Here is a 12,838-nt window from a genome sequence, read left to right on the forward strand (position 1 = left end):
GTCCTCTGAACCAGAATTCCTGTTTGGGCTACTTTTCCCGTAATATGATTACAATTTATCCTCAGAAAGTGTTCTGCGAAATTAAGTTCAGTTTTTGGTGCCCTGAAAAGGCAGGTTGGACTATATGAATTGGGTAAATTTCACCTTTCTATTTCTATGCATAAAAGAAAAAGTCTTTTGCTATAAGAATGGTAAGACTGGATTATTTTTTTTCTAGCAGAAGGAGTTTTCTTTGCTTCCCCTCTGATTACAAGTGGTATGGTTCAAACTTTTAATTCTTTCATAAATCTGCCAAGTAGAAGAAAGATGAGATTTCTTACACTATCATGGTCCATGTCATGGATGGAGCAGAAGTGTACAAAGGCTAGAGTGAAGGGAAGGAGGAGCATTTGGGACAGTTCCACACTGCTGGCTGGCCTAACAAAGCTTGCAATAAAAGTAGGGCTTCTGCAGCCACTGTGCTCCCTGTCCCAGCTGTACTGAGAGTAAATTCTAGGTAATTGGAAGTCAAGCCTCTTGGCTATAATCATGTAAAAACTAGTTCCCATATTCTTCCGTTTCCACATATTTGTATTGACTGCAAGCTGTTATCTATCTATTCGATCTTACTTTCATTGACTTGTTTGGCTTCTGTTTTTCTGTTGACCTTGTTGCTACTTGATAGAAATTTATGCAAAACATTTTGATTGCTGCTGATCTGTTTCTAGCAAGGTTAAAGAAAGAGAAATAACGCTATGTGGTGGGTTGACCCTGGCTGGATGCCAGGTGCCCACCAAAGCCACTCTATCATTCCCTCCTCAGCTGGACAGTGATGAGAAAATATATACAAAAGGCTTATGGGTCGAGACAAGGACAGACAGAACACTCAGCAATTACCATCATGGGCAAAACAGACTCAACTCGGGGAAATTGATTTAATTTATTGCCAATTGGAAGTCAGAGTAGGGTAATGAGAAATATAATCCAAATCTTAAAACACCTTCCTCCTAACTCTCCCTTCTTCCTGGGCTCAACTTTCTCTACCTCCTCTCCAGAAGCTGCTCAGGGGGACAGGGAATGGGGGTTGCAATCAGTTCATCACACGTTGTCTCTGCCGCTCCTCCGTCCTCAGGGGGAGGTCTCTTCACACGCTTCTGCAGCTCCAGCATGGAGTCCCATCAACAGGAGACAGTTCTCCATGAACTTCTCCAACTTGAATCCTTCCCATGGACTGCAGTTCTTCACAAGCTGCTCCAGTGTGGGTCCCTTCCACGGGGTGCAGTCCTTCAGGAAGAAAATGCTGTTCAACGTGGGTCCCCACAGGGTCACAAGTCCTGCCAGCAAACCTGCTCCAGCATGGGCTCCTCTCTCCATGGGTCCACAGGTCCTGCCAGGAGCCTGCTTCAGCATGGGCTTCCCACAGGGTCACAGACTCCTTTGGGCATCCACCTGCTCTGGTGTGGGGTCCTCCATGGACTGCAGATGGGTATCTGCTCCGCCGTTAACCTCCATGGGCTGCAGGGGGACAGCCTGCCTCACCATAGTCTTCACCAGGGGCTGCCAGGGTATCTCTGCTCCGGTGCCTGGAGCACCTCTTCCCCCTCCTTCCTCACTGACCTTGGTGTCTGCAGAGTTGTTTCTCTCACATATTCTCACTGCTCTCCCCACACTGCTGTTGTTCACCTTCTTAAATATGTTATTTAATGGAGGTGCTACCACCGTTAACGATGGGCTCGGCCTTGGCCAGTGGCAGGCCCATCTTGGAACCAGCTGGCATTGGCTCTGTCTGACGTAGGGGAAGCTTCTAGCAGCTTCTCACAGAAGCCACTCCTGTAGCCCCCCTGCTACCAAAACCTTGCCTCGCAAACCAAATGCATGCTACTAGAAACATGTATTGACAGGATAGAGAACTCGTATGTCACCTTTATTTTCAGTTGGTTTTTGATGAACAGCATATTCTCACTACTAGAACCATTTTTTCAAATGACAGTGGCATTGCCTTCTGCAAAACACAGTGCTTAAGTGAGTTTCTGAGCCCCCACATGAAGATACATGAATAGATGGCTTTCTGAGGCACCTAAATTAATGGTAATCCACTGAGCTGAATCTCAAGATGACAACAAATTGTTTCATAACTGTTTCATGGCTCAATATTGAATGAGTAACACCACCCTGTGCCATACAGTACAATAGAATAAAGGATATAAATATCCAGAATAGCAAAAAGCAATTTAAGGAAAAAACTGGTACATTTAATCACATTTCACTGAGTATTGACATCAACTTGAGTTGCTATATAAAGCTTTCAAAGCACAAATAGCATGAGTGTTTATTATTTAACTGGGCCTTTATTGGTAAAAATTATTAATCAAGGGATTTTTGTTTGCAGTTACAGAAATCAGGAGCTTTACTTATTTGAATGGGTTTTTTGGTTAAGTGTTAGGATAGCTGATGTGGAGGATTTATTTGGTATAGCTGAGGTAAGCGATGTTAGTTCTTTCAGTTAGGCTGCTCCTTAGTAGCTGAAGGCTTTTCTTAATTTTAGAGATAACTTTAAGAACAGAAGAATTCATTAGTTTAAGTAGAAATAATTGAAAAGAATAAACCTTCCTCTGCAGAAAAATAGGAATCTGCAATGTTTCTTTTATGGACAAGGAGTGGGTAGGGGTTTTTGTTTCAGTTTGTTTTCTAAAAACATTGAAAACAACATAACTTGGCTGTTATACTGCAACGTATTGCATACAATAACTATTCTACAATGTACCATGGTTTGGGCTGGGTTTTGGCTGGTTTAGGCTACTAAATAGTTTAAAATTATTCACATAATTCCCAAAGAAGTTTAATTTTTCATGGTTCTTTCGTGCTTACAGAATAGCGTAATTCTCATGATCTGTGAATTTAAATGGTTTTTCACATTTTCCAGTTAAGCATTTGTCAGCTTTTAATGACTTAATTTGCTCTGATTAGCTTACTGTAGAAGTTTTTGCTTGTAAGCAAAAGGATATTTTTAATTCAGAATGCAAGCTAACATAATCATAGGTCTGGGAAAAAAAAGTGAATCCCAGCATAGATTTTTTTTTTTCTTTCCCTGGCGTCCAGATGTATAGCTTAGTAAAGACTATGGACAAGTTTATGCTTAGAAATTGTTTTAATTTGAAGACTTGAAAGACATAACCCCATCCTCCCTCAGAACACATATACTGCTGAAATTGCACATTTAGGGTTATGTTTTTCCCTTATTGGTTCCATTAATATCTATGAATAATGGCTTCCCATGTGGTAATCTAATTATTGTTTGAAATAACGGGTGAACTGGAACAGTGTCATAGATCAAGGAGAAAATTAATAGAAGAAGGGTAAAGGTGAATTATATGGAGCATGAGAGCCTAACTAGGAATAATGAGATAATGAAATTAAAGAAAAATTTTGATTGAAGACCAGTGACATCTACACAGCAAGTTCTATTGAGTAGCAGAACTTGCAGAAGCTCTAGCACATGGAATATTTAAAACTAAACTGGACGAACAGGAAAAAATGGACTATAGGGAACCGATTCTTCACTGGTAGAGGGGTGGACTGGATGACCTAGTATCTCATTTCCACTGCTAGTGCCTTTTAGTCTGTTTGAACAAATACTTGGAATTCTGTATGTCTTCTAGCCTCACGTGGACTTCTTTTGTATCTAGCAGCAGGAGATCATTATCCTGTGAAAGTTCTTGACAGTAAATAAGTTCATTTTCAGTTAAACCTGAGGGCATGTAGACCCAAATTGTGCCTACTTGTTTACTTGCAGTAGCAAGAAGGAGAGCGCTCAGAAAGCTACTTGTCCTGTGGATCACAAAAAATCCCCTTAAACTGGCCACCAGCACAGGGGTTTTCAAATGGTGGGAAATAAGCAATGACTTCATTGATTTTTGACATTTTGAATTCTAACTATTTGCATTTTGTGTCTTTTACAGACCATCTGAAAGGAGAAATAACCCAGAGGCACATTCAGAGGGCAGCTTTAGGTAAGAGTAAAACATTTCAGATATAATAGGATACAACAGGGGCAACAAGCTCTCTCCCAGGGCTGGATCTGCTTGTGGGGCAGGTTGTATTTTCTATGACAGCTTTTGCCACAATATTGATGCATACCATAAAGAACATGGTCTCTGTGAACTTTGCCAGCGATTTAGCTCCAAAGGCATCGGATTTAATGGGTGGTGAGAAAAATAATGCAAAGGTCTTATAGGTTAGGGGGTTTGGTATTGGCTTGCTTTCTTTTCAGGGTGACCAAAACAAGAACAGAGACATCTAAGCTCTCCTCATTTTTAGGTTGGTTTTTTTTTTTCTCTCCGATGACTCTAATTTGAATTCCCATTAACAAACATTGATTTGTCCTGAGACTGAGCTTCTAGTCATGTTGCCACTATCTGTCTAACAACCTTTTTAGTTTTCCTCGTTCCAAGAGGGACTGAAGGCATAGACAGGTCATTTCTTTCGCATCTAGTTATAGAAGTTGAGAAGTTATTTCTTGCAGTTTCTGTTGACACAGCTGTGAAGCTAAAAGTGTCTATGTAAGTTTTTCAAATAAGTGTAAAGTCATCCAAATTTGCTTTAAGATGCTTTAAGCTGACTCCACTGACTTTGTACTGAAACAGCCCAGGAGTATTCATATGAGAATTCCACTTTGGGGACATTAAACTTCAGCTAAAATGTGACAGAAAACTGCTGGGGCAGTAACACTTTAATCCCCCCTCAGATCCACAAAAGAATCCCAAAATGTTTTTGGGATGGACCTTCTTCATATAAAAGATGGAGCTAACTCAGACCAGATTGCAGTTGATGGTTTTATTTCTATGTATACATAACACAGTGAACAATATTTGTCTCTTAATAAGAGACAGAAAAATTTGGGGGCTTTCTTTTTCTCCCAAAAGTTGGGAAAATAAGTTACTGCAGACTAGCAAAAGAGATTCTACTTTCTCTTTCTAATTTAGCTATGCATCTCAAGCTCTGTTGAAGATGTTATCATTTGATACCTTTATCCTTTTTTATTTTTGTCTAAAAATCAGTACTGAAAATTAATGCTGTCCACGTCAGTAAAGCCCAGGAGTTAAACTCGGTTTATTTTGATCAGTATGAGACGGGGAAGTGAAGGAGATGCTGATCTCTTCTCCCTGGTGTCCAGGGACAGAATGCACAGGAATGATTCAAAGCTGCCAAAATCAGGGGAGGCTGAGACTTAATATTAGGAAACATTTCTTTACCAAGAAGGTTGTCAAACATTGGAACAGGCTTCCTAGAGAGGTGGTCGATGCCATTTAAGAAGCATTTGGGCAATGCCCTTAATAACATGCTTTAACTTGGTCAGCCCAGAAGTGGTCAGGCAGTTGGACTGGATGATCTTTGTAGCTCCCATCCAACTGAATTGTTCTGTTCTGTTCTGTCCTATTCTATTCTATTCATTCCATTCTAGTATATCTGAAGTTAAATCTAAAGGTGATATCTTCAGTATCACATGAATTCTTTCTTTAATTCACTCCATGTTTTAATACTGTCTATTTACTGATTTTATGCCACTTTAAGAAGTTACATCAAGATGACTCACATCAATGTTGTTTATGAGAATTCCTTATTCAGTGTTTCAAAAAATGAATCGATGTATTCTGACTATGTGTTTCAATCTGCATGATAACATCTGGTCTTGTATACTGATTTTTTACTATATAGCAAATTGTGTTGCAAATGCTGTTTTCAATAACTATCTAAGCTGCTTTTCATAAAACAGGTAAGCATGATTTTTTCATGTCCTTAGGAAATGACATAGTAGTGACTTTACCAGCTATACATTCACATTGTAAATATCCTATTAGTATTCCACAACATAGCAGGCAAGCCATGTGTTTTTGGCTTTTGTGTTGATCATTGCTATCTGCTTATCATCACTAAGTCTGGACCGCACAAAGTATTTTCCAGACTTTTTTTCCCCCTCTTCATTATTCCTTTAAATACTCTGGATATTTTGACTTAATATTTATTCTATGAGTTGGGGAGTATTATTTGCCTGCCTGCCTTTTTGGATGAATGTTCTTCCAAGGAGTAACAGGTGTCAAGTCTCTCAGGATCTTCTTGATGACCAGAATGTCATCAAGATATTTTTAAATGAAAACTACATGGTAAAAAGTCTAATTAAGAGTCTCTTGAAATCCCAACATGAAATAAAACACACCATTGTTTCAATTAGAAACCAAGTTAACATCTTCCAGCTGCCTTTTTTTTTTTTCCCCTAACTTAAAGCATTTTATGGTTAAAACTCTTTAAGAAACTATTCTAGTTGGATTTTAAACAGTGTAGATCTGTTTCCCTCCTGGCTATGCTTAAGATGTGGATTTCTTATTGAAGGAAAACTCCACTACTTAGCCCATTGTTCTTAGCTATCTCTTTTAAAACGCCATATGCTGGAAGTTAACAAAGGACACAAATAGATGGGAGGTTTCATTGGAGGCAGGGGAGTGCTCCATGTTTTTCAGTGTTTCAGTACGCAACCAGAAACACTGAATACTTTGTGTAAAATTGCAAGGATTCACTCTCAGTGTGACTTCCATCTTTATTAATTGTAAGATTACATTATTATGCAAATAACTTCATTTATTCAGTAAGAGCTTTCAGAAAGACATGCTTAACTGCATTTTTAGGCAGTATTTAAAATGAAATAGTGTGCACACTATTGAAGTACTGACAGAGCAAAAACATTGGGTCACCAGCATGCTTCTGGGTGGAAAAGATGGAAGAAAAGGGTGGTAACAAAAGCCCTCCCTGGGGCTTACAATGTTGTAGAAGAAAAACATATTTTATGTGATTCCAATGAAGCATTATCTTAAGATGCTTTAATCTAGCATTCAGTAAAATGCAGGACCTGATTCTTCATTATCTTATTCCAGTTTTGCATTGATAGAACGTGATTACAAAGAGACAATTAGGCTAATGTAATAATATTCACCAGCACTGGCTGAAGACTGAATCCTAAGTTGGACTTGCCTGATGACACAGGAAATCCTATGACATATTGTAATGGGAATATACTTCTACGCACAGGCAGCCATGCTAGCAAAAGCATATTTTGTACAATAACTTTCCATAACAGAAGAAACTGAACTGAGACTAGCACAGTTTGTCTATTCAACTGCATCTCAAGTAGAGGCCTCTGTTGGGTTAGCTCTTGAACATACTCCGGGCTGAACTGCCCCTATCAGCAGAAAAGTTTAGTAAATCTTCATGTCCCCCACGCTGTTCAGTCAGCTTCAAGCAGATCCTCACAAAGCTTCATACACAGAAGGGTCATTCATTATGTGCAGTATGAAATGTGTCTTCTAAATTCACATGAATGGTAGAGTCTGCGGACAGTGATGCAGCATCTTCAGCACAGCATGCCCATCATTATCGATAATTGCAGTTACTTTATCAGTTCAGTTGAAATGCAGTTTTGAAGCTTTCCATTTCAAATTTTTTTCTTATTCTTGTTCTCCATGAGCCTCCCTTCTCTTTTTATGTAATTTTCGAAATCTGGGCTAGTAGCAACCTATCAGTTCTTTTGGGATTCTCCTGAAAACATAAAGAGATGGCAAAACATTTCTGCTTCTGGGGAGATTTGTTGGGACCAAATTAATCTCTTTCTTTCTGTCCAACTCCATTGTATCTGTAGAGCTATTTGAAAACAAAAAAAATTTGTACAATCTAACATGGGTAAAGACGGAAAATATGGGTCTTTTTAATGAATCTGCATCCTTTGTAAGGATTTCACCATTAAGGCCTAGTTTTATCAACATTTTATTAAAAAAATAACTTGTTTTCTCAGGTTTCGTAACTTGGCTTTTAGAAATAAGATTTTGTATTTCTGCTGTTATTCAAAGAACTGTTCCCAAGTTATTTTTTGAGCAAACTTCCTTTGAAAAAGCCCATTCCTCATGAAAAATGAAATGACTAGGTGAGTCAAAAATAACGGATATATTTGAATCCCCGAAAATGCATACCAGCATTTGATTTGGAGTGGCAAATGTCTGAGAGCAAGGATTTTAGCATCTGTTATTTTTATATTTGGATTTGTAATACACATTTGTTTTAAGCAAAAATAGGGAGCTTTCTCTTTATCTGTGTTCTCTCTATAGCTTTGCCTACATCTTTTCCTACATTTTTAAAGTTACATACCTGGTCTAAAGATATTAGTATCAGTTTATGCCCTTGTTCCTACCATGCTATGTGTACCTCTATAGTGTGTTTCATTCTGCTTCCTCACCTTTCCTTGATTAGAAGTGAAAGAACAGCATGATCAGTACCAGAATAAAGCAGGGACAGACAGCGCTGTATAATGCATCGGGGTACTACTGCAGGAATAATCCAGCCAGTGTTAGGAAAGAATTTCAAAGAAACTATTCCTCCAATGCACTATCTTGTGGTGCTCTGAGAAGCTGCCCCTACTGTATATCCTATACCTGATGGAATGCAAATATGTTGTCTGATACATTTCTGCGTATCTGGAGAGATAGAATTGGGCACTGCTGCTCTCACTTGTCCAGAGTGAGCTATCATACAATCAGAGAATGGTTTGGGTTGGAAGGGACATTTACAGATCATTTAGTCCAACCCCCCTGCCATGGGCAGGGACATCTTTCACTAGATCATGTTGCTGAAAGCCCCGTCCAACCTGACCTTGAACACTTCCAGTATAGCCCATGCCACTAGAAAGGCTGGGCCACTATGTTTTTTATCTGTTGAGGATACAAGGTATGTTTAGGCAGCATATGATAGTTTTCTCTGCAACCATCGCAGCATCCTACATATATATAACATATATAACATTGATTAGGCTAATAATTAATAACTGTCTTGAACTCATCTGCTGTGAACTGTGTGAATGGAAAGCACATAGCACTTCCAAACTGCTGGTTTGCATCAGAGTTGATCTCTTATTTAAATAAATCCATATTTAAATAAAATGAGCTCAGTTTCTTTCACTGCCTTACATCTTGTAACTGAGATGCCTTTTAACTTTGTTCATATGAAGCAGGAGAGTCTTGATCTGTACTAATGCCATGAAATGAAGAGACACAAGTGTTTTCAATCACAAAATGACAGAAGCTGAGGAAAGTGGCAGCCTGTGTTTTCCCACACAAATCCAACGCAGTCCATGGAGAATAATAGATGGCCTGTTTTAAGACCATCATTCCGGGTGCTGAAATATGATAGATATCTTATGTATGGGCTAAATAAAGCACTTCAGAGAAATAATCTGTTTGAAGTCCAGAATTTTAAGATTTATTTTTTTTACAAGAGATAAAGCAACATGTCCCTAGTGATGCTAGCCATCCAAAGATGCTTCCTCTAATACCATGTGTGTGGGTTCATGTATTTCCAGTCTGTCAAATGTGTACTTTTAGCTTAAAAAAAAAAAAAAAAAATGAAAAGAGCAGTGTAGTCAGTTTGCAATGCCCTCAGAGTAAGGGAAAGATTTCTCTTAGAAATTCACAATTTTTATATGCACAATGTTTCTGTGTGTTACGTTCTATATATTTATGCTTGAAATCTCAAGCAACAGCGGTGTTTTTGTAAAAGTTCGCTCGCTGTTCTTGTGCATGCAGGGCACTGATTTTATTCCTAGGGTGACCTCTAGTGGCATCAAGGCCACTCTTTTTAGTGATGGGTTTCATTTCTTCAGTCTTTCTATTTCAAAGGAAAAAAATCAGAAATGGTTAAGGTTTAAGGTTTATTTTTGGAATTCTGAGCTTGACAGAGATCTGGTAAGATTGTTCTTGTTAAAAAGGATGACGATTTTCACTATTGCTAAGACAAAGATATCAATAGCAAAACTGGCTGAAAATTCAGAAACAAGTACCTCTGCCTTTTTTTAAGACAAGAGTTATACTCTGACAAAGATAAAGTTACTTTTTAATTTGCTTTGTGCATTTACTGTAACCTATGAAGTGCTTTTAGAAATATTTACCAAATCAGTTTTTAAGCAAATGCTTGAAATAGTGATGGACAATTAATTTTGAAGACATATATAAGTAGTTATATAGGATATTGTATGTAGATTAGAGGATCTGTGTAGCTTCTTGTTACTGCACTGTATTTAAGTCATTGTAGTTACTCCAAATTTGTCTTGGAGGAAAAAAGCGTAGGCTTTAGCCTGTGGTAACTGTGAAGTTACACACCCTAACAGACTTGGTTTCACATGCTATTTTGTGCTTTAAGTCAGCAGAATATAAGGCTAAAACTCTGAGCTCTTGAAGAGCTTTTGTATTTCTGTGTGTACCAAGTTCTTCTGTAAAGATGATTACTATCAGGGAAAAGAACCACGGATTTGAAGCAGCAGCTAGACAAGCAGCAGTGATTCCCTGGTGGCAGTACTTGATGTTTCTTAGGTAATATATTTTGGGGTTTTCCCAGTATTAAGTAGGAATGAAGCTTAAAACTGTAGGAGTATATTCTAATAAGAAGACATTTCTTAAACCTGGCCATTCAGGCCTCAAGCCCACGCAGACTTTTCTTTCTATAAGCTTCTCTTCAGTCATTCCAGGGTGTTTTGTAGTTTTATTTGTTGCTGTGTTCTTTCTGTTACTCTTTTTGGCAGGTTTTAATAGGTGCAATTCTAGAGGCAGCCATGAGTTTTCCCTTACATTGTGTCTTGAAGAAAGAGAATATTGCATCTTCATTGGAGATCTTTGCAAAAATGCTCTCCTGAACTGTCAGAGAAAATTCTGAGATTACTGATAGGTTCCTATTCAATTTCCCCTGCGATCCACTCAACTTCAGCTTATCAGATCTCAAAAAAGAGCAGACACATCTTTGGATCAAGTGATATTTTTATTAGAAGTCATGAACTTGTAGCACAGCTATCCAGTTCTCAGTTTTATTGACATTGACTTCAGCATTTCACTGTTGTAGGAACAGCTTGCAGTCTCTGTAAGCTCCCTTGCAATAAGTATTTGTTCTGAAATACTGAAAATTTCAGTGGGAATTGCATTATTATTTAGAGACTCCTGCCGACTATTAAGTAAGCAAGACAGAATCTGGAGATGAAGCTTTCAATTCTCTGATTTGGTCTACTAAGATTAAGATATTAGGAAAAAGTTGCTATGAGAATAGTAACACATTAAAAGAGGTCCTCAGAGAAGTCTGAAGGATCTCTGTCCTTGGAGATTTTTGCGACATGTCTGGAGAACCTAATCTGATTCAGTTTTCACTCAACTTTGAGCTGTAGGTTGGACCATGCAGCCTTCCAAGGTCCCTTCCAACCAGAATGATCCTGTAATTCTAAGACAGGAGTTGAGGTGGAGTGAGCAGAACATAAATTTGGTTTTATGCACACAGTCCACTGATTCTAGGCCTAAGCTTGTTTGCTTTAGCTTCAGTGTATCTCAGACTAGCCTCTCTTTATTGGCTCTAAAAAGCTGGTAGGATAACCAAAAGTAACTTACAGTTTAAGATGCTCAAAACTTCTTTCTTCTTGGCTATGTCCAGTGAGCGTGTTGGGCAGCTTGACTAGTTCTCTATCAATCAAGGTTTCCTGTGTGAGGGTTCTTTGTAACAAACAAAAGTTCTGTAATCTAAGGAACTGTAAACAAAAAATGGAGCTAATGGCTAAAAGAATTAATTCACAACTCCTTTGCTCAGAAATGTTGGCATGTTTAAGATCAAAGAAAATAATGACTTGGAACAAGTAGTTAGTAATAATATCCCACAAATGTACAGAGGATGGATATACTTCTCTAGATAAGAATCTTGTGGATAAGTTGTAATTGTTTCTGGGTATGTCGTGATTGTCTCTTATCAGTATACAGTAGAGTGTAATTCAGCCAGCAGCTACCAGAACATCGAGCTCGATGTCCTTTCCTTCATAGGTCATAAGAAAGAGCTGAGTTATGAGAAATGCCTAAATACCTGTATTCTTCTTGCACCTTCTTGAGCTGGTAGCCCACCACGGGCAGCCTAGCTGTTCTGCAGCTGCAGCCAACAGGTACGTACATGGGAGGACCAGCAAAAGTGTGGCACTCAATGTGGGCTATGAGTGTGGCCAGCAGGGACAGAGGGTCCCAAAACCATAATCTGGTCCCCATAGCTGCCCAGGTTGTATATGGATGGCCCTGATCTAGCACATGTGCCAGAACACTGAACAACATCAAAATGAATCTTCTTAAAGAATAACTTCCCTGCTGACATGAAATCCCATGGTTGTGGCTTCAGAAATTTCCTGGAAAACTCGTACATCATACCAACATTTAGAATAGCTTTCAGGAAACAATTTTAGAGGGTTAATGGAGTAGCCAGGTAGGAGAGTGGAAACAAAACTTCTGTGGTGCTTTGGTCTTTATTGTACACTTTACTGATGTGAGGTCTTAGCACATATTCCCTGCTATTTGCACAGAAAAAAAAATCAGATCTGTGATAGAGGTGCTTCAGGCCCAACACCTTTTTGTCTTATCTGGGGCAAGGATTAAGCTAAACACTGTATGGTGCAACCCTATGCTCATAATATATTGATTTCACCAACAACGGTGTAATTTTCCTTTCTGTTTTCCATCTCCTCTACTTCTCTTTTGCAGATGAAAGGTCTTTTACTAATACCTTGCAGCAGAAAGAACAAAATTGTTCAGGCTGATACGCCCATATACATTTTTTTGGTTAGTATTCACTTCTTGAATCAAGGTCAAAACCTGATTTATTGTCTAACTTGAAGTGACACACCAGTTGCATGACCTATACACAGCTGAAACAGCAGCAGTTAAGTATAAAACATGTATACTTATTTTTCCTTAGTATTCTTTCAAATGGCATTGATATAAATTCAGTGTACAGTCCAAAATAAATGTTTTTGTGC

The 12,838-nt window shown here is 38.5% G+C and overlaps 1 protein-coding gene across 1 annotated transcript in view; it reads left to right on the forward strand.

Moving 5' to 3' along the window:
- The window catches only part of KIF6 (kinesin family member 6), a 171,792-nt gene that overhangs the window by 136,842 nt on the left and 22,112 nt on the right, over positions 1–12,838 (forward strand). The window contains exon 16 of the mRNA XM_054195458.1: positions 3,939–3,989. Coding sequence (XP_054051433.1) covers positions 3,939–3,989 — 51 coding nt within the window. The remainder of the gene's footprint in view (positions 1–3,938; positions 3,990–12,838) is intronic.

This window comes from Rissa tridactyla, chromosome 3 (assembly GCF_028500815.1).
Source record: "Rissa tridactyla isolate bRisTri1 chromosome 3, bRisTri1.patW.cur.20221130, whole genome shotgun sequence".
NCBI lineage: Eukaryota > Metazoa > Chordata > Aves > Charadriiformes > Laridae > Rissa > Rissa tridactyla.